Genomic DNA, 26174 nt, shown 5'->3' with positions numbered 1-26174 from the left:
ACTAGGTTGGACAAGTATGTGGTAATTTGGGACCAGATGCAATCCCATTGATAGATCTGGTACACTCGCCACGGCTTCTCTAGGTGGCACGTGGCGCTATCAGTGTAATAACAAGGTCGGAATTTTCATCCACCAAGCACAATCCCCTTTGCCGAATTTCCCAGGTGCAGCCCGAGGTCACCCAGCTCACAGCTCCGTATTTTGTCAAAAGTTAACGCGCGGGGGGAATGGATAGCTCTCCATTGTCGAAAGGGACGACGAACTCCAGCAGTAATGTTGGGAAGAAGCCGTTCTTGAGGTTTTCAGGAGGACCTGTAAGGATTACAGCTACCTTGCACAGTGCAGAAAGTGCGATTGATTAAACGCGCTGTGCCCCAGTGAAAGCTGGACACACAAGAAAGTGGAACAAAGCGCTCTGTAAATTGAAGAATGGATGTTATTGTCATTCTCTCAAATCACTAAATTCGGGGGCTGGAAAGACTTTAATAGGCGCTGTAACCTTCCACTTTCAGCCAGTACGCGACAATTCACTGCTACACATGCCTCCAGTATAATCATAGCCTTAACTTTCAATCCTTAATATCTGTTAGCGATGTGCTGAGTATTAAACAATCGATCTCTCCATATCTATCTGACGATCACGAGTTGATCAATAGTTTAGAGCCTTTTCGCGTGTAATTCCCCCCAATAACCCTCATGCACAGCTCCTAGGCAAGCGGAAATGGGAAACAGTCATTTAATTCTGCACATCACCCAGTAACTAAAATATCACGTATTCGTCTCGAAGATAAAGCGACTGGGGGGCGGGGAGAGAGGGGGTGGTTTGGAAATAAACGGTGCGTGAGAAAGTAGTGTAAGTGGCTGCTTGCGAGTTCGGAGTTGGGGGAAGCTGCCGGCGTTTTAAAGGTGGCTGCTGCTGGCGAGAGTGCGCTGGATGCATCACCCACATTGAGACAGGGGTTAGCAGTGGGCTGAACAAGGCACTGGACTGATGGACCGCTTGGATTTCTGATAACTCTTTCAGGCTTTATTGCGGGATGAGCTGAGACTGTCGGGAGAGTGGGTTTCTCCTTTGTATATAAACCACTGTGTGTGTGAATTGTTAAAGGTCACAGACCGCGCTGGCAGAAATCTCTCCAGTCGCCGTGAATTAAAAAGTGAGGGCAAAGCTGGGCTCGCCCGTTAAAAAGGGGGTCAGTCAGTGCCCCAAAACTCAATGGATCTGAACTGGAATAATTTGCCTGGTTGGTCCGTGCGGCGCGCTGGAGTGGCAAAGTGCTGAACCCACTTTAATGAAACAAAGCTGTTCAGATTTGATACGCTGAAAGAATCGGAGCCGCAATGATTTCCCCAGCATTCTACTTCCTCCTGCCCGTAATAGGTAAGAAGCACAGACCCTTCCGTCTACCTTCCAATGCCCGACTGCCACAAACTTAACTGGGAAGCATGGGTCTTGGGGCCTTTTTTTGATACGTTGTAAACTGATCAGCTCAATAAAGGGATTCAACTATTTAATTTGGTGAATCACCCTGGCTGTTTTATTATGTAAACATTTAAATGTCAAATTCGATATTACGTTAGGAAAAAAACACATCGAAGCTTCGCTGATGTCCAACAAGAGGTTAATTTCATGTCTTGCTTCGCATCGCATTGACCAGCAGAGATTTTATTTAAAGATCGATCACTTCCTGATGTGTTACATTACTTGGAATGTTGTCCCACGTTAGATACCAATTGGAAATGCCAAAGATGTGTGGTTAATTGGCTGCAATGGTGTTTGGAGGATGCTTATTGTTACGCTATTATTGTTTAGGAAGATGGTGAAACCTTTTGAACTAATGTGTGCCTGTTACTGTCTCGTCTGTTTCTCCCCCTCTCCAGATGCGGCAGTTCAGACTGTAGGTGTGAATGCCGTACCTGCCCTCCACCGCGTTGACTGCGTGAAGGCGAATGAAATGTGTACCGGTGACCTGGCCTGTAGCAGTAAGTACCGAACCCTCAGACAGTGCCTGGCCGGGAGCGCCAGCATGGTCACCGGACCTGAAGCCAAGAACGAGTGTATCAGCGCTCTGGAGGTGGTCCAACAGAGCCCGCTGTACAACTGCAGGTGCAAACGGGGCATGAAGAACGAGAAGAGGTGCCTGCGAATATACTGGAGCATTCATCAAAGTTTCATGCATGGTACGGGCGGATAGTTTCAAAGCTTCTCATTTTAAAAAAAATTATCATGTATGTCCAAAAGATTCAAATAATGAATGTTAACTCAACAAACTCTAATTGTACCTCCCTCAGGGTTTACAATTACAGGTCATGATCTGGTGGGCTCCCCATATGAGCCACTGAACAATAGGCTTTCAGACATATACAGGGCAGCATCCATCATCTCAGGTAGGACGTTTTCGAGTTGCACTCTCATTGCATATTAAAACTACTAAATACCACGTTCAAATTAAATCAACACATTAAGATCCACTTTTCCCAGATGTCTATGGTGTTTTCTGGACTATTCACGCGCGATGTAGCGCCTGGATTAGAGCCTTCACAGTATCTTTCTTCCACCAATCAATCTGGGGGGAGAGGGGGGGGGGGGGTCGACAGTATTTCCAGTTTGATCGGGTCATTGCGCAGCTCACTATTCTGGAATAGCAAAGGAAACCACAGCTTTACTTCAGGGTGGATAGATCACTGATCTTCGTTACAGTCGGCTATTAAAGTCGACCTATTGCTTCCCCTTTTCGAATGGGCCTTCCTATTAGCTCTGCAAAATAAATATGGAATCAGAAAATCTGCTTATGGTTAGTTACTGTGAGACCGAATTTAATTAAACGCGAGCCTATGTGCTGTTTTGAAAGGGAAAGAATTGGGGCAGTTCGGTTTTCCTTTCCTTTCAAGTGTTCATCCCTCATCTCTGGGGTGTCCGGTTTCTGTCTGTAGATGGCAGTCTTACACCCTCGTAGAGGTTGTGTCCTGTCAGTGAAAATCTGATAAAGCCCCTTTCAGTTCGTGTCATAAATGTCTGGGCACGTCAGGGTGGATAGTCTCAGTAACGAGAGGCAATGTGACTCTTCCTCTGCTTCTATTTCACCCACATCACTATTATATTTCCTTTTCTTTTCCGTCTGTGCATTTGTCATTAAGGCTGTTGGACTCGCCCACAAACCTAATGTACTGAGTTTACTAAATCAATTCAGGTAGTGCTGCCTATGAGGGGCAATGCTCTTCAGAGATTTGTTTCAAATCAAATTTTTACCTTTCTAGATGCAACAGGAAACCTAGATAAAATTAATTTTAAATAAATAATTTACACTGGTTCCAATATCGCTCAGGAAATCTCAGTACCCTTTATTAAATCTGTAATTTCATAAATTATTTATATATTTCCAGACAAGAAAGTCATAGCATGTGGAACAGAGAAAAATAAAACTACATTAAGTCCCATTTTCTCTTGAGGTTTTTCAGAGACTTGGATTTCTGTAGAATTAAATATTGTACTTTAGCAACAACAAAGATGTATCATTCAACGTTGCAGGAGGCAAATAGAATTAAACAAATAATAATAAAATGTCAGGTCCTGATGAAAAAGTGGAAACTGTAAAGATTGCTGAATTGGAAAATTAAAACCAGAAGAGTTGGGAGTAAATTAATTTATCAGTAAACCCATTTGATAATGATAAATGTTGCAACATGAATGCTGTCGTTTTATTTCTGCTTTTAATTTTTTTAAACTGGTACGCAACTGGAATTTCATGCACAATTTAGGAAAAATGTATATCTGGAAATGGGGTGGCAATCCTGCTGTGTTGATGGCAGCTTTACCATTATGGGCTGTTATCAGGAACTGCAGCAACCATACTGTTTTAAACTGGGTTAGGATTAGCACTAGAGGCAGGCATGTTTAAGTGATATGAAAAGCAGCAGACTGTATTAGAAGTTGTGGGGGCAGCTTTGTTTCGACAATCGGATTAAACTTGACGATACATTGCCTTAGAGTTAGCAGAAATTGTAACTGTTGTAAGAATAGGGTTGACAATAGCGGCCTTGTCTTTTGGGTAGTGCAGCTGATGTAGTTTCTCCATGTCCTGGAGCAATGCACAATCACCTGATCATGAGATTGGTGGCATCGCATGGTCAGGGCTAGCAATTAGATTAATAAAACAGTGCTTGGGTTCCTGTGTGGCAAGTCATGGATCCTCACAATTGTATCATTCATAATTTATACTTTGGTTCCATTCATTTTCTAAGACAGCTTGATTATGCAATATACTCTACATGTAATAATAATAACCTTTTATTGTCACAAGTATGAAGTTACTGTGAAAATCCCCGAGTCGCCACATTCCGGCACCTGTTCGGGTAAGCTGGTATGGGAATTGAACCCGCGCTGTTGGCCTTGTTCTGCATCACAAACCAGGTGTCTAGCCCACTGGGCTAAACCAGTCTCAAATGCATTGCAAAATAGCCATAAAATAATAGAAAAAGAAATCTGTTGATTTATCAAAAATAACAACAATTTACCAGTGTCACTATTTTGTGAAAGCCTAAATATTCTTGCTTCATGAAAGGCACTTACCTCCAGACTCAACAACTTACATTATTTTCTGGCCAGTCTTCCTCCTCTGTAAACTTGAGCTCATCCAAAACTATGCAGCCTCTATCCTACCTCACACCAAGGATGGAATTTAATATAGGCAATGGGGGTCTCACCTGTCAACTGGAAAGCAAACAAGAGCCCAGCACTACCTATTTTGGGAAGTCCTGCCATATTAAATGCCAATCAGGTACCTAACTGGGCAAAGGCAGGCATTCCCTTGGTGCAGAAATCCTGTCCACTGAGAGCCGCTGGCCAATTAGAGGCCAGCAACTCTTCATTGCTTGGCAACACCACTGCAGGAATGGTGGCTGCTGCTAGAAATGTACCCACCCAAGGCCCATGATTGCCTCGGGACCCTGGCCACAGTTGAGTGATGGCAGGAGGGAGAGTTTGGTGTAGCTTGGCAGGTCTCCAACACACCACTGTTTCTCTACCAGTGGTGGTGGTAGGATGAGGCCCTTAAAGGGTCATTAATTGCCACTTGATTGGTGCAAGCCAGAAGGCCGTCCACTGACCATCCCACCATGGATTTAATCAGACAGACGTGGGAAGAGGTAGGGTCCTCTTCTGCCATGTGCACGACCAAATGACCCTACCACCAACAACAAACGCGGCACAGGCGAGGGTATTAAATTATGCCCCAATTGCTTTGCACTCTTTGGCTCTACAATCAGGAACAGACATAATTTGGACACTCTAAACTCTCCCTCCGTGTACCTGAACAGGCGCCGGATATGTGGTGACTAGGGGCTTTTCACAGTAACTTCATTGCAGTGTTAATGTAAGCCTATTTGTGACAATAAAGATTATTATTCAATACCTTGCTAATTGTGGCATTCTATCAGCATGAAACACCATTATGTCCCAATGCTTAGTTAAAGCTCGTTGACACCATCACAGTGAAATAGCTTAACCTTGTAATTTTGCAACATTCCTTAATATTCACCTTCTTATGCTGCTGGGAATAAGATTCTCAATTTACATAGAGGTCTAAACTCATTGGAAACTAGTTTGAGAAAGTACAAATTAATTTTGCCTTCAACCCTTACAGCAAGCAAAGATTTCCCATGTATCCTGACTGCATTGAAACCCATGCCCTTTCCACCTTTTCTCTCCCAATTTTCTTAGGCAAAATTGCAGCATACCTGAAGGCATTGACTTCTCATTTAGGTACGGTATTGGCAGCATCAAATTTAAGTAGGTATTATTCATGTGTGAACCTGGACTGTGCATGTCAACAACTTATTTGGCTGCAGGTGACATCAAACTTGAGCTTATATTTTCTTCAGCACAGTAACAAGTCTTACAACACCAAGTTAAAGTCCAACAGGTGTGTTTGGAATCACTAGCTTTCTGACCACAGTGTCCAAACAAACCTGTTGGACTTTAACCTGGTGTTGTAAGACTTCTTACTGTGCCTTCCCTGTCCAACACCGGCATCTCCACATCATTTCTTCAGACAGTCATACATGTGCATTTCCCACAGGAATCGCTAGGTAGTGCTCAGGAGTAGGGAACCTGGTTAATTTTCACACTCTAACCCATTGGAACGAGGCTAACTATAGCACCCAACAGAGATCAAATTGAACCTGGTATCTTTTTGGTATATGTGGCTAAACATACTGATCCATGAGGAGTATTCTAACTGTTACGGACAGATGGGAATTTGAGTTAAACAGGCCTGATTTCTCCTCTCATCACCCATCTGTAAACAGACACGTGTTTTTGATTTGCTTCCAAATTGATAAGCGGTGGTGTATTTTCCACCCTCTTGCTTTTGATGTGATCCAATTTCTATAAATAACCACACAGTAGCACAGTGGTTAGCACTGTTGTTTCACAGCACCAAGGACCTGGTTTGATTCCCGGCTTGGGTAACTGTCTGTGTGGAGTCTGCACATTCTCCTCGTGTCTGCGTGGATTTCCTCCGGGTACTCCGGTTTCCTCCCACAAGTCCCGAAAGACGTGCTTGTTAGGTGAATTGGCCATTCTGAATTCTCCCTCAGTGTACCCGAACAGGTGCCGGAGTGCAGCGCCTAGGGGATTTTCACAGTATTTCAGTGCCGTGTTAATATAAGCCTACTTGTAACACTAATAAAGATTATTATTATTACAACAAATTCAAGATAGAGTGAAATTAGAGAGTTAGTGTATTATCACACAATCAAACATGGGAGGAGGGTAGCAATGTTGCCTTCTTTTCACTCTTACAATGAAAGAGGGGGATAGAAAAAGAAAGATTTAAAGGGGAAGGATCACAGAGAAAATAGTTATTGTTCCCCATCTGTACACAGTCCACAATCGAAGTTCAATGGTGTATTCCTTCACAGAGGTTGGCAGGCTAAACTGATGCTGGATAATTCACTTTTCCAGTAGATTTGACTTTCACAATGAGATAGGCACATGGAGATGGATCAGTGTTGTAGACGATAGTACAGAAGTTTAAATGTTCCAGAAACTACGTAGCTGGACCATGGCATTCAATCCTGGACAGAGCCCCTTTTCTGTTCTGCTGCTTGGTAGATGGAAAGATGACAGACTGAGTTTTGCAGCTCCACAAAGCAATATTAAAGGTTCCACTGGGACCTTCCACTGGGGGGTGTAAAGGGATAGGGGGGGGAAATCATGTCAAATGACTCCCACCTCTCCACATTGGCTTTGACAAAGGGTGTATATCTCTTTGCCTGGGTTCCTGAAATTGTTGATGTTCTGAACATCAAGTCTTAACTGGATGTTGCAGGGTCCTTTTTCCAAGCAGATGATTTGATTCCAGTTGCGCTGAGCGTGGCCTATTAAATACAGATGGCCTTTGTATAATACCTTTGAATTTGGTCTCTGCAACCTACAGATGCTGTTAGTGTCTTTTCAGAGATAATGAGGCACATGATTCTGCAATACCACGAAATAGCCCTTATTGTTCAAGGTTTATGGCCAGGCATAAGCTATATTAAAAGGTTTTAAAATTTTAGAAATAAGCCAGAATATATATGTATGATACATATTTCCAAAAATATAGAGTGTGAGGTCTTAACCCCGTTACACAATCTAGAAATGACCCATTTTTGTGCATATTTTTAATTAGTATGTTCAATCCTCTGTAATATTGCTGCTTCAAATATTATTTTTATAGTCAACGGAATTCATGCAATATAATGAATATGTCTCCTAGGCCAACTCTGATTGAGTTGGTGAGCAATCTGCACTGAGTTCTCTGCTAATGTTACTTTGGGACAACAATAGAAGAGAATGAAATTGGAAGAGAATGAAATTGGAGTGATGGTGGACCAGTATTTTCCCTTTGCGGCGGGGTGCTCTGCCCCACCGCAAAGGGAAAATACTGGTCCACCATCACTCCAATTTCATTCTCTTCTATTGTTGTCCCAAAGTAACATTTCTGTCTCACCCCGCTGGCAGGATGCTCCATTACACCGGCTGGTCAATGGGGTTTCCCATTGAGGGGCAGCCCCATGCCATCGGGAAACCCCCCACTGCCGGCAAACGGAGCATCCCGACGGCGGAGAATCCAGCCCATGGGACATTTGCTCAGCATCGCCACAGAACAAGGTAAATATTAGGAACTCACAGTAAGTAGGATTACAGATGCACATCCTATCCCATCTGTTCATTGTGCTATGCAATAATATTCTAAAACATTACCACTATTATTATAATGAATAAGTCAGTATCTGGTAACCTTGTCATTGCAAGTACTGATTGTTTTACCTCCATGCTTCATTGTTCCCGTGGTATGAATAATCTAACTTCTGTGAAAATTAGTGAGTTTTTTTAGCAAAAGCCTTTATGTTGTTCTGGCCTATTTTTCTTCATTTTTGTAAACAAATCTTGTGCTTGGTACAGACCTGAACCTAGCAACCACGCCATTACTATCATCGCAGTCACCGTGATGATGATTTCCCCACACAATGCGCTTGGCTGATATTGGGCAATGTTATAACCTGCCTGAATCCTATTGGCTGGGGACTATTGGTTATCCCATAACTCTTGGGGAGTATGAGCTGCCCAATGAGGGGGAGGGGTGAAATCACCTGTATAAATCGAGCTGGCCAGTGTGGCACAGGCTAGTGAAGGAAGCAATGGTGAACTACCGCTGCTGTGTTTATATCTTTGTAAATAAATTACTTTCTGTTTGACTCTACATACTTGTGCTGGATTCTTCATGGCCCTCACAAAAGGCAATTATTCAGACGCATGTATTTCTCAAAATTAAAATGACCCACCGTGCACACAAAAAAAATCAGTGAATAAATCAAGAGTTGTGTGTGCATAATATTTGCAAGTGACATTAAATATCAATGATAACAATGAAAATGACATGAAAATCACTTATTGTCACAAGTAGGCTTCAAATGAAGTTACTGTGAAAAGCCCCTAGTCGCCACATTCCGGCGCCTGTTTGGGGAGGCTGGTACGGGAATCCGATTTGTTTTAAAAAAAGAGAAAAGCTACCATCTAAATGGGGGTTGGTTCCAAATTAAATGATAAGAAGTTGATTTATTTTGTGCTCAGTCTTTTGGGCTTGCCATAATTTCTCTTCCTTTATGTAAAAAAGCATGGAGTTAGCAACGCATAAATTCCTTTGTGTCCTTCGTGGCGCACACTTTTAAGTTGCTGTGCTGTTATAAAAGGATTTGGGTGATGATGCCAGAGGTCAGTTTGTACACAATCTTGGTGCAGTTTTGCGATTTGATCTGTGAATAATTCAGGAGCTCCTTTCCTGGCAAATCATTTCACACCTATTAAATTACTTCACCCTTATCCACCCAATTACGGAGATGTTATATAAAATGAGCATTGTAGTATTGCTGGCATTTGTTCATCAAAGTTTTGATTTGTAATGTTCTGTTACTTTATATTTCATTGAATTATAATTTTGGTCTTGGTATAGTCATTGAATTAGGATTTAGTTACTGCTTTATTCAACCTTTTTTAATTACATAAATTGGAGGGATTTAGAAATAATTCAATAGGAACGCCTTATTTCATATTACTGTCACTTTTACTCCATCAATTACTATATTAAAATATGTATACCTGTTACCTTCGTTCTAATTGTGAATGCAGAATAGTCATGTGTAGATTAGATCATAAAATGTTATGGTTATAAAAGGAGAAAAGACTTGTGATTATATAAATTGATTTTTCTGCTTGGCATTCGCGGCACACATTGGGAGCACATAGCTCAGCTTCAGCCCGTGATATTCCGTCCATTAATTTTAATGAACAGAAAATTGCAGACTGGGAGAGAGCAAACTTTCCTGATACGTATTCCCAGCATGTGTTGAGAACAAAGCACTAAATCTTCCCTGATGGTATCTTATATTCAAAAACACTTTGTAGGCATCATCACTTATAGTGACTATAGGATACTGCTATGATTCCACACATTACAAATGAGTGCGTTTTCATTTGGTTAAAAATCAGGTACAATATGTCCGATCAAATAGTTTGGATTTGCTTTTGGTGGTGCCAAGGGTAGAATTTTGACCAGTACAGTTTACTGCCCTTCAAATATTGTGAGACCTTCAATAGTTAATTCAGGTGGCAGTACCTGCAGCTACATTATACTCCCTCAATACTGCAGTGAGGTGCTAGCTGAGATTACCCAGGAGAAGGTTTGAATCACAATCTTCGAGCAAGAGTTCTAACAATTGAGTCAAATTGTTATGTAAACAATCCTAGTCCAGTACTTTTTTCCATAGTTATTCTTCACTCATCTGGATTTTCTTATTTAACTGTTTAGTTTCCACTACAAGGCTGACTGTTGTACAATAAGGGTTTGGCACAAAAAGCATTAATGGAGGACTGAGAACAGTACTACCCAGACAACGATGTAAGAAAGGGCATGATTCACACCCAGGGTCAGTGTGGTGTTGGACAGAGCCCCATGCAGACCCAAGCATGGAGACCAGCTCCTAGCTTGTACCCTTTACTGTTTGTAAACCAGTGCTAAGAAACAATAAAGACTTACCGTTAACCCTACTATGACTACAAAGACTTCTATTGATCTATAACCAACACCGTACCAATGCAGAGCCAACCAAAATACTGGAAGACTGAGAAAAATTCAACAAAGCATTCTGACCTGAAAAGTAGCTTCAGAAGTGCAAAGGAAAAATGGCAAGTAAAAGCTCAAAGAAAGGCCTGGAAGCGGAAGGCAGATATTTCCAAAACGGGATGCAAGCAGCAGCTGTTGGCAACTCTCTTTTGACAAAGAGCCCAGGTTTCTGACAACAGTTCTCATCCATTTTGGCAGATTCTACTTTGCTGTTTGGAACCAGGTCAGTGCGAGAAATATTCCAATGTATGATGTTGCCATTTTGCAGAGTTTTCAGGGGTCATTTGTCACATGGAGGATATATTGGTTCATGGTGCAGTGGTAAATGAACATGATAAGACTCAAAAGTCTTAGAGCACCTGCAGGAAGCAAGGCTGACGCTGAATGACAAATGCAAGTTTGCGAGTTTTCCAAAACATAAATTAATCGCCAGCGATGAAGGCAATAGGGCAGACCCAATGATGAAAAAAAACAAGACTATCACTGAGTATCCAACACCATTTCAATTCCAGCTCTGCCAGCAACCACAAGTAAATTCCAACAGATCCACCAGGAACAAATGCGTAATGGGAAGTATACCCACATCCATATACAAACCAAGAATGACTATAGTAGACACCAAATGGAGGGATGAGCGGCTGGTCATCCCAGTTTCTCTGCAGCCAGAGAGTCATCATAAAATACACCAGAGCCACCTGGGCATCACCAATTGCAGAGCAAGGGATCAATATTACGTTTGGTGGCCAGGCATTTCCAAGGCGATTGAAAACACCATTGAAAATTGCCAGGTCTGTGTATTGCACAGACAGGTCCAGGATAGTGTTGGAGACTTGTTGATGACCTTAGTTTTTCTGTGGGTCTGCCATCATAGAATCATAGAATTTACAGTGCAGAAGGAGGCCATTCGGCCCATCGAGTCTGCACCGGCTCTTGGAAAGAGCACCCTACCCAAGGTCCACACCTCCACCCTATCCCCATAACCCAGTAAGCCCACCCAACACTAAGGGCAATTTTGGACACTAAGGGCAATTTATCATGGCCAATCCACCTAACCCGCACATCTTTGGACTGTGGGAGGAAAGCGGAGCACCCGGAGGAAACCCACGCACACACGGTGAGAATGTGCAGACTCCGCACAGACAGTGACCCAAGCCGGGAATCGAACCTGGGACCCTGGAGCTGTGAAGCAATTGTGCTATCCGCAATGCTACCGTGCATGCCTTTATCACTGATGATGTCGGCAAGCAATTGAATGGACCAAAGTTCAAACACAGTTCCTTAATAGACCATGGGAGAGGCTGGGCTTTGAACAGTTTATCTGCAACCGAAAATTCATAGATCATAGAATTTACAGTGCAGAAGGAGGCCATTCGGCCCATCGAGTCTGCAACGGCTCTTGGAAAGAGCACCCTACCCAAGGTTCACACCTCCACCCTATCCCCATAACCCAGTGACCCCACCCAACACTAAGGGCAAATTTGGACATTAAGGGCAATTTATCATGGCCAATCCACCTAACCCGCACATCTTTGGACTGTGGGAGTAAACCAGAGCACCCGGAGGAAACCCATGCACACACGGGGAGGATGTGCAGACTCCGCACAGACAGTGACCCAAGCCGGAATCGAACCTGGGACCCTGGAGCTGTGAAGCAATTGTGCTATCCACAATGCTACCGTGCTGCAACTGTAAATTGTGCCTTATAGTGGGGGACTGCTTCTCCAGATGGGCTGAGATGAAGCGACCATGTACGAGGATCACAGAGGCAGTAATTAGGGCACTAATTACATTCATGAGCCATGGCACCCTGTATGAGATGTCTCAGAATTGCCCACAATTTTCAAACGGATGCTTTGCCACCACATTCAGTTTCAATTATTCCCCAAGATGCCCACAGTCAAATGGGAAGGCTGAAAGAGAAACCTACACAGTGAAAGCTCTTCCCCATAGCACTGCTCATGAATGGGTCAATCTCATTATAACGTGGCCTGTTGCCATCCAAACTTGTGATGGGCAGGAAACTTTGCAACAACTTCCAAACCTGCCAGTAAAAACTCATACAAGGGTTGATAACCAAGGATTACCAGTATATCCAAGCAAGAGAGCAGTCTTACAGGCAAAAGCAAGCCTCTGCCCACAATGGAAAATACCACACCAGACACTTGTCACAATTACAGAAGGGTGACAAGCTCTGGATTAAAGACCTCAAGAGAAAATAACTTCTTAGAAAAGTACAAGGACCGACCTCACTCCCGTCTGGATGGCACCACAGCGGGCGGAGTCAAGAGAAACAGGGGGAATTGCCTAAGACAGTCCATCGGGGAACATACCCAGTGCTAGAACAACCTCCAAATTTACAGGAAGAACCAGCCTACCACCCCTCCAACAATTGCGTGAACGAGATGTTATAAGGGTTATAAGGCCTTCAAAACACTTACACCTTTGAATTCAAGGACTTGAAGGGGAGAATGGATAGTGATAATGTAATAATGGTGATAATGTGGTAATACTGAGAATGTAGTAATAATGTAAGATATGAAGTGAACCAATATGATGCTAAATACACTGGATAAAGACTTAAGGGAGTTGTAGTATTAGGACCTGGCACATGTAGGGCTGATGTGAGACAGCGTACAGTACCACCCACACAGTGACGCAAGAGAGTGCATGACCTGCACCCAAAGTCACTGTGGTATTGGATAGAGCCCTTTGCAAACCCAAGCATGGCTCGTAGCTTGTATTCATTATATTTGTCAATAGTTCTAAGAGTCAATAAGGACTTACAATTAATGTACATACAACTATGAAACTTCTTCAGATCTGTCGACCTGTAACTAACACCCTACAACAGTTAGCCCAGCTGCCAGATTAACTAAAGCAGAATGTATAACATGAAGCCTCTGAGGTAAATCAATCCCTTTCTCATTTTAAATATATATCCCTGAGTGTACTTTACATTACATAAAACAGTAGTTTTGTTTGTACTGTTAATCTGAAACTAAATTCTTATTAACAGTTTTAAAGAAGTTGAAGTAGAGAGGCTGAATGGCCTCTTTCATTTGTATTTATCTTTGTAATTTTCATTCTGATTTTTATAGGCTGACTACCTTCTCAGTTAAAATATAATCAGTACCTTCTCTTCTCATTTTGTGATACTTACGTGTCTTGGTAGTTTTTATTCTAATTACTGAAGAATGATATTAATAATTTATGCCTTACTGGTAATAACATGTGAAAACATTTGTGCAGCTTGCCAACCATAAAACATAGATAGGTAACTTGTGGGAGTCAGACAGATTTACCACCTAATCCTTTCCCAACCCTGGCTAGAGACATTAAGCAGAGATGAAATCTCTAGTAATGGGTTGAAGCGTTACAGAGAACGGGCAGGACTGTGGAGATGAAGCCAGGATGAGATCAAGCATGGTGGAACAGGCTCGAGAGGCTAAATTGCCCACTCTTGCTCCTGGTTCTTATGTTCTGAGAAAGAACCATTCTGTCTAATTCCACCTTCCAGCTCTTGGTCTGTAGCCCTGTAAGTAACAGCACCTCAAGCACAAGTCTGGTCTTCTTGATTAATAAGGGGATTTGTTGATTAATAAGGGGAGAATGGGGATGAGGGACATAACAGCCATGATCGAATGACAGAGCAGACGCGATGGGTCAAATGGCCTAGTTCGGCTCCGATATCTTATGGTCTTAGAAATCAGTACCCAGAGAGATAGAAATTTGGAGTGTGATTTAAACTGGGCTTGTTATCTGATTGCTGGTCTTTCAATGTTCTTGACAAGTAATAGAATTAAGGTGTCCAGATAAGCTGAAGCAGGCTGGTTTTTCATTAAACATCCCAGTGTCCTGGCCATTTCCTCAAAATGATTCAAATCTCCCAGTTTTCAGCTTTTCCATTTATTCTGCAGGAGTGGAACAAGTTCAAATTGAATTTAGCTTTGTGCAAACATCCTAGATTTGCCACGTTGCTCTGCAGTCGGCACAGTTTGTGAATGCTCTGCCTCACAGCATGGCATGGCATTTCAGGATAACGTGTGGAAAGCACCCATGGTAAGGCAGTCAGAAAATAGGAAACAGGAAGGCGGGAGGCATTTGTCCGAATAACCTTCACCCACAGGGCGTGGTCTCCTCAGGACTTGGTGGGAAATCGACTTTGCAAAGAACACTGCCGATTTGTGGCCACCCCACTTGTTTCCGGTCATACAATGATAAGATTAAAGAAGTTGCTGCACCTCATAATTTGCAAAGGAAAACCTGTTCATGTTGTGGGGAAGCTCAGGGAGTCCCAGCTTTCACTTTGAAAATCTGGTCACCTTAAATGGAATAAAATATGAAAACAGTGTGAAATTGTGTTAGAAAAGTAAAACGAAGAGCAGCACGGTGGTGCAATGGTTAGCACTGGCGCTGAGGACCTGGGTTTGAATCCTGGCTCTGGGTCATTGTCCAGAGTTTGCACATTCTCCCTGTGTCTGCGTGGGTTTCACCCCCACAACCCAAAAGATGTGCAGGTTAGGTGCATTGGTCATGCTAAATTGCCCCTTAATTGGAAAAAAAATAATTGGGATTCCAAATTTTTAAAAAAAGTTTAAAAAAAAGAAAAGTAAAATGAGAGCAAAATATATTTTCTTCTCCACTGTAAATGAATTAAGGTTTAAATAAGTTAGATGTAATGCATGGTAAGATACAGTAATTCAAAGCACCAAGAATGCAGGTCAGTCCCTATTTACTTCCTTTCCCACAGATTAGCATAACACAAGTGCCAAATAACACTGCACTGATGTATTTCCTAAAAAACAGGGTCACTGATCCTTTCCATATCTACCTGAAGTTCATTTTGGCTGTCAATAAGTCAGTAGGTTTTGTGATTCAATGCTTTGACATGCAAAATACATGGCAGAGGTGATTGTGGCAAGACCTCAGTTGGATCTTGAATGTGTGCCCTTGTTGAGTTATGTGCAATTATGTAATGCAATGACAGATTGCAGTGTTGTGAAAATGTTTGGCATGGGTGAACAGTAAATATGGAACAGATTCATTGACGTTGCATTGTGGCATAAAACTTTTGTCCATCAATGTAGGATACATATGCTACTTGTGCCAGATTAATTAAAAGTGTGCCAACTCCCCTTATATCTCGACCCATACCTCCCACCCCCACACTCCCTTCACCCCGCCCCCACCCCACTGCCGCTGCTCCCAACCCCATTCAGTACTGTAGCTTCAATGAACCTGGCCATCAATTCCCACCAGACATATAGGGTGCAGTTTAGCAGGCTTGTCAGTGTGGGCGCAAAACCCGTAATGTCCAATAAATATCGCGAGAGGCCAAAATCAGGATTTGCACCGGCAAGATTTCCGATCCTGAATTTCTAGGGCCCTCTCTGCTGGTGTGATCAGGAACGGCCTCCGACGCCTTCATCACCTTCTGTTGCATGGAAGAGGATTAGCTCCCAGTACCAGAGTGTGAACCCCCCTCCCCCAAGGATATCATAACCTCTGTGCGACCAGTAGACTGATCAGGGTGCTGGGGCAGGGGAGTACTTGAGTGCCTGCTGCTTAGTCACTGCAGGGGTGTGATGAGGGGTCACGGTGAGGAATGGTCTGTGATGATCCTCAGCTACTACGAATGTCTGACTCCTGCCTGTCTGCTGCCAGCACGCTCACCCCTGGCTCATGTTGAGTGAGGTTCTACCCTACATTTGTTTGTCCCTTCGCTCCAGAGGGGGATTTGGGGCAAGGATCTCGGGTTCACTGCATCAAGCCTGAATCCTATCACTGAGAATGAAACATTCACACTAACTGTCTGGCGGGCATTAAGGGGCAGTGAGAACAACTGTATTCTGAAGCACCATGCCACTGGGACGAGGTTAAAGATTCTGGGGTGTTATGATGGTAATCAACAATGACATTTAATTCAGTGACATATCCAAATGCTACAAGTGACAATGCTCCACAATTACTTGTACCTAAATTCACCAAAGCCCACACTGTGTCCCTATAACTCCTTAGACTTTCATACCTCCCACTATGTGTAGTTGCATTCCCAGGATGCACACTCAAAGGTAGAGGTGACCTGCTGCCTTCCACGGTCTGTTGACTGAGATGCTCTTTGCAGGCGTCCTCTGGAGGGCTGGCACCTGGAGGGCCCCGGCCTACTTTTGGGTGGCACTGCTGTTGTTGTGTCACCCTGTTCTGCCCGCTTTACCTGAGTTGCACCAGTCTCAGAAAGGTAGACTCAGATTGGCTGGCCACTTCCAGGGTCTCTTAGGTGGAAGGCTGTGCTCCAGCGGATCGCCCTCCCTCTGGGTGCTTGCGGGCCCTTGGGTTACTCCATGGAGCAGAGGGGCAGCTGCAGTGAGCTCCAGAAGATGCAAAGTAATCTGCCGTTGCCAGTCCTGGAGCCACGCTATTGTCTAAACAATACAGTGGAAGCCCTCAATCGTGGTCCTCCAGGATTGAGCCATGCTTCTGAATTCTCCCGTCACGGGTCTGGCATCTTTCCACTGTGGACGGCATCCTTGTAGTGTTGGCCTGGATGCCTCGCATTGCCAGCACAATCTCCTCAGGCAGAAGGCTGAGGGATCCCTCTATTCAGCCTTGCGGTTTCAGAAGTTACGCTGACACCCGCTCCTGGTATTCCCAGCTCTGCCTTTGCAACACAAACGGCTGAGGGACGAACATGTCCAGTGACAAGGCACTTGGCTGGCGCACAGCTGAATCCTGGGATCCAGCAGATCGCTGACTGCCTGATCCCTGTAATGTTCCTGCCTCCACCTGATATGCACCAGAAGCAGTGTGGTGCTCGCTGGACAGTGATGCAGAGGCCTGCCTGCAAAGATCGTCCACTGAAGTGTGTGTCTCCGTGCTGGTGGATCGTGTGGGTGATAGCTGTGATGCTTCTTCGGTGTCCTCTTCCGACATCTCCTCTGAGGTTGTATCAAGGGTGGGCAGTGGGACCCTGCTGGTGGACGGGCCAGGCTGTTTGGGCAATGTTCCATACAAGGAAAGCAACAGGTATTCGTACATGGGCTCGTCAAGGGTCTGGAATACACAGTACTCACTTGAGTTTGATCATCAGGATGAAGGTGCAGTGGCTCCTCCCTTTTCTCTCTCAGGCCCGCTCCTGCTCCTCTGTTGTGAGCTCCAGGTCTTTCTCCTCGAAAGGATTCAGGATCTTCAACTCGGACATCCCACCACTCGTCTCCTCTCGCCCGCGATGGGTTTTTGGCATGAACACAAATGGGAATGACCCAGCGGGTCAGATTTAGATGATATCTGGCATGTGTGGGCACTGCATGTAAGCAGGGAGCAGTTCTGATTAGGCATTCCTGGGGGAGGTCGAGTGCTGGGTCACTGCGGGATGGCAGAATGTGGGGTCCATGTGACATTCCGAAGGGTGACGGCCAGGTGGAGTGTAGAGAGGATTCAGGGAGCACTTACCTTGGCAGAACAGAATGGGCCATTCGTTTATTGTGACACTGCATCCCTGTCCTCTTGGTCAAGATGCTGACACTGACCAGTGCGGTGACCATCTCCAAGCAGGATCCATCACTTTGCTGGAGGGTTTCCTGCCAGCCCGAGGGTATATTGTTGCCTGCCTCTCCTCCACAGCATCCAGCAAATGACTGAGGGCCCTTTCCACAAATTGAGGAGCAGGTTTCCTTGCTGCTACCCTCCGAGTGTGAAGATAGCAAGTGCTATGGAGCAAGTGCTCCGATGACTCCTGGGGCGGACGAATTAGACGTTTTGGGCCTCAGGTGCAGCGGTTTTCACATGATGAAATTCTTCTTTCTTAAGTGCCTAAAAATTGTGGTCTGGATCGCGCCGCCAAGTCCAGCAGGAATCATACAAAATTTCACACTGAAAATGACACTTTGGGCAGAACCTTACCACATTTCTTTAGTGTCAGCTCCAGCGAGAAAACCGGTGAGAATCCCGCTGACGCCGACGGCGAGAAAACTCATTGAATATTGAGTCTCTTTAACAAAATGTTTTTTTCCCACATGATTCGTGCCATTCTGGTGTCAGCTTGCCTCTCATTCGTTCACTCTGGGAAAACATTATCTCTGAAATCCGAGCCATGCTCCTTTTAAACGCCTCCTCAGCACTTGTCAAGTCCAGTTGAGGGATGGCTGCCGGGAAGAGAGCAATACGATTTTTGGAGGGTGTCCTCGCCAAGCCCCTGGATGGTGTGGAGCAGAGGTGTGAGATCCTCTGCTATGGTCACGCAGATGTGCATCAAGCAAGGTCTCCACCTCTGCCTGGGAGGCAGTGGCCGATAATAAGTGTCAGCTCGCTCCAAAAGAGTATGGGGCGCAGTGCTAGAAGAAGATGAATGATCTTCTTCATGCAGCTAGGGTAAGGCTGCCTCCTAATATCTTCTGCTGCACTCCCCCACACCCTGCATCCCTACTCCCATGGTCCCCTCAATAGATAATCTGCTTCTCACAGCCCCACTCCCACTCATGTTCCACGCCTACCAGCCTTCATCACCATCTGACCCGGCAGGACACCCGCCTACACTCTCCGCATCTGTATCATTGCAGGACAAACTCGAGCACAATCTGCCTGAGCGGGCATAGCCTGCTGGAGTCATGCCCAAGTTGAGATGCCTAACGGCCAATGAAGCAAGAGCTCTTGAGGTGGCAGACAGAGGGCAAGGTGGGGCAACCGACAAAAGTGAGAACCCTGAACACATACTGCAAGCCTCACATAAGAACCTTCTCCCATCAGCCTGCCCTGTGATGCACTAATGCCAGCCTCGCTTCCCTCGCGGGTCGATAATTCAACCAGCTGAACCACCCTCTCATCCTGTGGAGACCACAGACCAGAGCAGCTCCAAGGGAGACATCTCGGAGACAGGCATCAAGGAGGTGTCACAGCTGTCACCTGTAACCTCCACCCGCACAGATACTCACACCTCAGTGTAATTAACTCATAGTCAGATTTCTGTGTCACTCACTGGTGAGCGCCTGTGAAAATCCACAGCAGGCAGAGGAAAGAAAGTCCCAGGGAACCGGCACTCCAAGGCTGATGGCGTGCCCGTGCGTCTGGCTGTCCAAAGTTGCTGGAACTGCAAAGACAGAGTCGTAAGAAACAGGAAGCAATGACAGAATCCCTCCCCGGAATGCAAGGCTGACAGGAAGTGCCCCATCACCTTCTGTCTGAGGAGATAGTGCTGTCACTCCCACGAAGGTCAACACTGCGAGCGTTTCAACTGCATGGTGCAGGCACCAGTGGAGATCCACGATTGTCAGACCAGAAGATGGCGGGGCTTTTGGATCTCACTCCAGTTGCCCCTCCATCCTATAGAGGGGCCCCCGGGCAACCAAAGGGAGGGAGATAGAGAGGAATGCAGCGTCTTCCACCCAGGAGACCCTGGAGCTGTCCAGCCATCTGACAGTCCGCTGCCTCTGAGAGACACCCCTCCAGCCCCACACACCGAAGAGGGTAGCACAGCCTGAAAGTAGGTAGGACGCTCAAGTTCCAGGCCCCAGGGGATGCCCGCCATGTTCATCCCGTGCAAAAGGGCGTGAAAGGCAGCAAGCCACCTCAACTCAGTTGTGAATCTTGGGGATACACCTAGACTCTCGGCCCCAGTGGGTACATGTGAACCTAGGCACTAGTAGAGATAAGTCACCATTGTTATACCTCTCGTGTATTAAACATTATTTTCTTCACCCCTACAGATCCTCCACACTGACATTTCATGGCGCAATGCTCCATAAAACCCGCACATACTCAACACTTCATCTCTGTAGAGTATGAGAATGACAGTGCTATGCCTCTTCCACCTCAGCCCCTGGTGACGCAGTAAAAATGCACTGCTGTTGACATGGGCGCCCTTCAGCCCCCCCAAGTCCCCATCGACGGAAAGTTAAATCCTCTCCAAATTCAACGCTCAGGTCTCTCTTGTCTGCCAGCCTTCTCTATTGATGAGGTTGCCAAGGTATTTGTGAAAATAGATAAGTCCCCTGGGCCGGATGGGATTTATCCTAGGATTCTCTGGGAAGCTAGGGAGGAGATTGTTGAGCCTTTGGCTTTGATCTTTAAGTCATCTTTGTCTACAGGTATAGCGCCAGAAGACTGGAGGTAGCAAATGTTGGCCCCTTGTTCAAGAAGGGGAGTAGAGACAACCCTGGTAACTATAGACCTTACTTCTGTCGTGGGCAAAATCTTGGAAAGGTTTATGAGATAGGATGTATAATCATCTGGAAAGGAATAATTTGATTAGACATAGTCAACACGGTTTTGTGAAGGGTAGGTCGTGCCTCACAAACCTGATTGAGTTCTTTGAGAAGGTGACCAAACACGTGGATGAGGGTAAAGCAGTTGATGTGGTGTATATGGATTTCAGTAAAGCATTTGATAAGGTACCCCACGGTAGGCTACTACAGAAAATACGGAGGCATGGAATTCAGGGTGATTTAGCAGTTTGGATCAGAAATTGGCTAGCTGGAAGAAGACAAAGGGTGGTGGTTGATGGGAAATGTTCTGACTGGAGTCCAGTTACTAGTGGTGTACCACAAGGATCTGTTTTGGGGCCACTGCTGTTTGTAATCTTTATAAATGACCTGGAGGAGGGCGTAGAAGGATGGGTGAGTAAATTTGCAGATGACACTAAAGTCGGCGGAGTTGTGGACAGTGCGGAAGGATATTACAAGTTACAGAAGGACATAGATAAGCTGCAGCGCTGGGCTGAGAGGTGGCAAATGGAGTTTAATGCAGAAAAGTGTGAGATGATTCATTTTGGAAGGAATAACAGGAAGATAGAGTACTGGGTTAATGGTAAGATTCTTGGCAGTGTGGATGAGCAGAGAGATCTCGGTGTCCATGTACATAGATCCCTGAAAGTTGCCACCCAGGTTGAGAGGGTTGTTAAGAAGGCGTACGGTGTGTTAGCTTTTATTGGTAGAGGGATTGAGTTTCGGAGCCACGAGGTCATGTTGTAGCTGTACAAAACTCTGGTGCGGCCGCATTTGGAGTATTGCGTGCAATTCTGGTCGCCGCATTATAGGAAGGATGTGGAAGCATTGGAAAGGGTGCAGAGGAGATTTACCAGAATGTTGCCTGGTATGGAGGGAAGATCTTATGAGGAAATGCTGAGGGACTTGAGGCTGTTTTCGTTAGAGAGAAGAAGGTTAAGAGGTGACTTAATTGAGGCATACAAGATGATCAGAGGAATGAATAGGGTGGACAGTGAGAGCCTTTTTCCTCAGATGGTGATGTCTAGCATGAGTGGACATAGCTTTAAATTGAGGGGAGATAGATATAAGACAGATGTCAGAGGTAGGTTCTTTACTCAGAGAGTAGTAAGGGCGTGGAATGCCCTGCCTGCAACAGTAGTGGACTCTCCAACACTAAGGGCATTCAAATGGTCATTGGATAGACATATGGATGATAAGGGAATAGTGTAGATGGGCTTTAGAGTGGTTTCACAGGTCGGCGCAACAGCGAGGGCCGAAGGGTCTGTACTGCGCTGTAATGTTCTATGTTCTATGTTCTAAGGGCTGAAAGAATGTTGAGAGCATGACCACCATATATTTAGGTGGAGAAAAACATTGGCCCCTGACCTCAGAGGAGGGAGTAGCATCTGGGATTTGTCATCAGTGGCTATATTGTCCAAGTAGGATATGGCAAGCACCACCTGCATACCAGCCTCCAGACCCCTTTAAACCTAAAGGCTCACAGACATGAAGGGCTGCCAAGGCCTGCTAGCAACCCCATCCCCCGAGATGCTGATACTGAAACCTCCCCTTCCCCCACCCCCACTCAGGCCATGAGTTGAACTTAGCTGAGTCCCCTATGTCCTCTCTGAGGCTGGCACCCACAATGGTAATGGTGACCTAAGCATCCCACACCAATATCCCCATCGGATGTGAGGTGGCCATGTTTACCTTTTTATACAGTTGTTGTAAACTGCGCCGGTGTGACATCACGTCGACGACCAATAAATATTCAATAGGTGGGGAAAGCCCGGTTGGAGGGATCACCAATAATATTATAATGTATTAAAATGAGGTTCCCAGCCTTCCACGGCGGATTTTTCGTTATGCCACCGGTGAGGGGCCTGGAAAATCGGAAATTGCAATCGGCAGAGAGAATTTGCGCTTTCCGGATCCCCCCGAATTTTCCGGTCCGTGTTGACATTGCATTGACAGCTAATGTGGGCTCAAATCGCCCTTTCGTCTTCTTTTGGAAAATTACGTCCATAGCTCGGGATTTTCTGGTCCTATCAACAGCGGGGATCAGTGGTCAGACTGCTCCCCAAATGTTTCCATTCTACCTGCGACGATGCCTACTGCTGACAGGGGGGGAAAATACTGCCCATAGATGCCATGCGGGGAAACTGTCTCCATGCCCAACTTATTGGCAGTAAATTCACTTCACAAAATAAGTTATTGAACTGTGGTTGGGCTACAAGTAGGGTGGAATTTTATAAGCTTTGCTGATGAAGCCCCTCCCACCCATGCACATGGTGATCCTCAATAGGCAAACCCCCCTCAAGGTCCTCCCCCATGACACAGGAAAGTTTGAAACATTGAACAATGTGCAAACTATACATTCATCCTCATCCATCAGAAGTATGGATGAATTAATTATCTAATAACCTAGACTTGCCGATTTCTGGAGATACCACAACGCCCCATCATCCGTCTACCATACTCTCTTGTTTACATTCTGCTTTTCAAAATGGACCATCACTGGTCTGATATTATGGCTGCAGCTGGTCACATGCCGGTGGAAGTTCTAACCACCATTCGCTCTCAAGACTGGTCTTCAAAAAGGCTCGTTCAGGACAAAAAACAGAATCCTGCAGAGATAGCCACTGATATTGGACTTGGACTCACTGCGTACTCACTCGTGAATTTGCGACAATAACTTCTTTGATTTTGTGAGAGGAAGTAAAGAAATTAAACTTTGGAAACTGAGACTCTGAAATATACTGAATGGCAGCATATCCATCTTGTTGATTGGAGTATATGCTCCTGCACTGAACAGGCTCATTCTGTCCTGCACTGGCTGTGCTGTAGTGATGTCATTGACTGATTTTTCCATCTTGTTGCTCATGAGCAAGTTCCATGTTTGCTCGCCTCAAGATACACATTGCTATACTGATCATCTTTACTGTCATTCTGACAAGAGTAAACCTGGATTTCAATTCAGCAATTATTCATACAGGCGTATTTATACAGGTTAAAAAGTACTAAAGCAGTGATCAATTTGTGTATTTTTGTGGCTTACGCCTTTGTGTTCTGTGGGGCGAAGATGGGTCGGGTCGAGAGGGGTGTGACATCATGGGGGGGGGTGGTGGGGGGGACCAGAAATGAAAATGAACGCGGGGCCCCACATAGTGTAAATCTGCCTCTGCCCTTTGACATTCAATGGCATTACCATCACTGAATCCCACTACCAATATCCTGGGGGTTACCACTGATCTAAAACTGAACTGGACCCACCAGAAAATACTGTGACTACAAGAACAGTTAGAGGCTGGGAACTCTGAGGTAAGTAATTCATCTCCTGACCTATAAGGGTGGCATGGTAGCACAGTGATTAGCACTGTTGCTTCAGGGCTTCAGGGTCCCAGGTTCGATTCCCGGCTTGCATCATTGTCTGTGCGAAGTTTGCATGTTCTCCCAGTGTCTGCGTGGGTTTCCTCCGGGTGCTCCAGTTTCCTCCCACAAATCCCGAAAGACATGCTTGTTAGGTGAATTGGACATTCTGAATTCTCCCTCAAGTGTACCCGAACAGGCGCCGGAGTGTGGAGACTAGGGGATTTTCACAGTAACTTCATTGCAGTGTTAATGTAAGCCTACTTGTGACGCTAATAAAGATTCTTATTACCACATGGAATGCAGTGGTTCAAAAAGGTAGCTCACTACCACCTTCTCAAGGGCAATTAGATGCTGGCCCACATCCCGTGAAAGATACATTTAAGGGAAAGCCAGATAAGTACATGAGAAAAGGAAAGGAATATAAGGATGGCTAAACAGCTGGCTTGTAATGCAGAACAAGGCCAGCAGCGCGGGTTCAATTCCCGTACCGGCCTCCCCGAACAGGCGCCGGAATGTGACCAAGGGGCTTTTCATCGTAACTTCACTGAAGCCTACTTGTGACAATAAGCGATTATTATTATTAATTCGGAGAGCTGTCCCACAGAATTGTCACACAACAGCTTGACGTAGTCACACATACTGAATCATACCTTACAGACAATGTTCCAGACACTACGATCACTATTCTTAGGTATGCCCTGTCGCACCCGCAGGACAGAGGTACCCAAGGTGGTGGCACAGCGGTATAGAGTCAGGAGGGAGTTACCCTGGGAGTTCTCAACATTGATTCTGGACCACATGAAGTCTCATATGGCATCAGATCAAACATGGGCAGGGAAACCACCTGCTGATTACCATCTACCACTTCCCCCACCTGTGCAACCCTCCACAGCCCCTCAGCTGATGAATCAGTGCTGTTGAACACCACTTGGTGCTTGCTCTGAGAGTGGCAATGGCACAGAGTGTACTCTGCGTGGGAGGCTTCACTGCCCATCACCAAGAGTGACTCAGCAGCCCCACTATTGACTAAGCTGGCTGAGTCCTAGAGGACAAAGCTGTTAGACTGGATCGGGCAGAGATGGCGAAAGAACCAAGAGGGAAGAACCTTCTTGAACTTGCCTTCACCAATCTACCTATCAGAGGCGTATCCGTCCATGACAGTATCAGTTTGTGGAAACAAAGTCCCATCCTCTCGTTAGGATACTCTCCATTATGCTGTGTGACACAAGCAACATGCTAAATGGGATAGGTTTTGAACAGATCTAGCAACTCGAAACTGGGCATCCATGAGGTGTTGTGGGCCATCAATAGCATGCAGAATTGTACTCCACCACACTCTGTAACCTCATGGCCTGGCATACCCCCGTTCTACCACCTTAAACATTAATTCCCTCCACCACTAATGCACAGTAGTAGCAGTATGTACCATCTGCAAAATGCACTGCAGCAACTCACCAAGAACAAATTTTGACAGCACCTTTCAAACAGGCAACCTCTACCATCTAGAAGGGCAAAGACAGTGGATGTTTGGGAACACCATCACTTACAGCCCCCCCGCCCACGCACCATACTAACTTGGAACGATATCACCGTTCCTTTAGTCGCTGGGAACCCCTTCGCAACCTACCCTGAAGATATTGCCTTACGGCCAAAATTTGTTCTACTGGGTATGATTGAACATTTTATAATAGACCAGAGAACTTAGGTAATATGAAAAATGTGAGAAAAGAGTTTGAGGTTTGAGGCCGAAAGCAGTTTAGAAGTCTTCATGAGTCCCATTTTCTGACGGTGAGGAGAAATGGGCTGGGATTCTCTGAAATCCCGGCCAAGTGTTGACGCCGGCGTCAAAACCGGCACCAACGACGCCGGCGTCAACGGGCCTCCAGGCCCAAACATTCACCTCTTCCTAGACAGCTAGAATGGCGCCGGAGTGCTGTCC

General features: G+C 45.4%; 1 protein-coding gene across 2 annotated transcripts in view; it reads left to right on the top strand.

The window, feature by feature from the left end:
• The first annotated feature begins 844 nt into the window (after positions 1-844).
• Positions 845-26174, top strand: part of LOC140393222 (GDNF family receptor alpha-1-like) — a 300335-nt gene continuing 275005 nt past the window's right edge. The window contains exons 1-4 of one of the 2 annotated variants that reach the window (XM_072479461.1): positions 845-1381; positions 1882-2181; positions 2293-2388; positions 5720-5761. In XM_072479461.1, coding sequence (XP_072335562.1) covers positions 1342-1381; positions 1882-2181; positions 2293-2388; positions 5720-5761 — 478 coding nt within the window. In that variant the 5' untranslated portion in view covers positions 845-1341. The remainder of the gene's footprint in view (positions 1382-1881; positions 2182-2292; positions 2389-5719; positions 5762-26174) is intronic. The other variant, XM_072479462.1, reaches the window with a different exon arrangement.

Source organism: Scyliorhinus torazame, chromosome 16, assembly GCF_047496885.1.
Source record: "Scyliorhinus torazame isolate Kashiwa2021f chromosome 16, sScyTor2.1, whole genome shotgun sequence".
In the NCBI taxonomy this organism is placed as follows: domain Eukaryota; kingdom Metazoa; phylum Chordata; class Chondrichthyes; order Carcharhiniformes; family Scyliorhinidae; genus Scyliorhinus; species Scyliorhinus torazame.
Note: the sequence above shows the minus strand (reverse complement) of the source record. Positions and strands in the feature narration are given on the sequence as shown.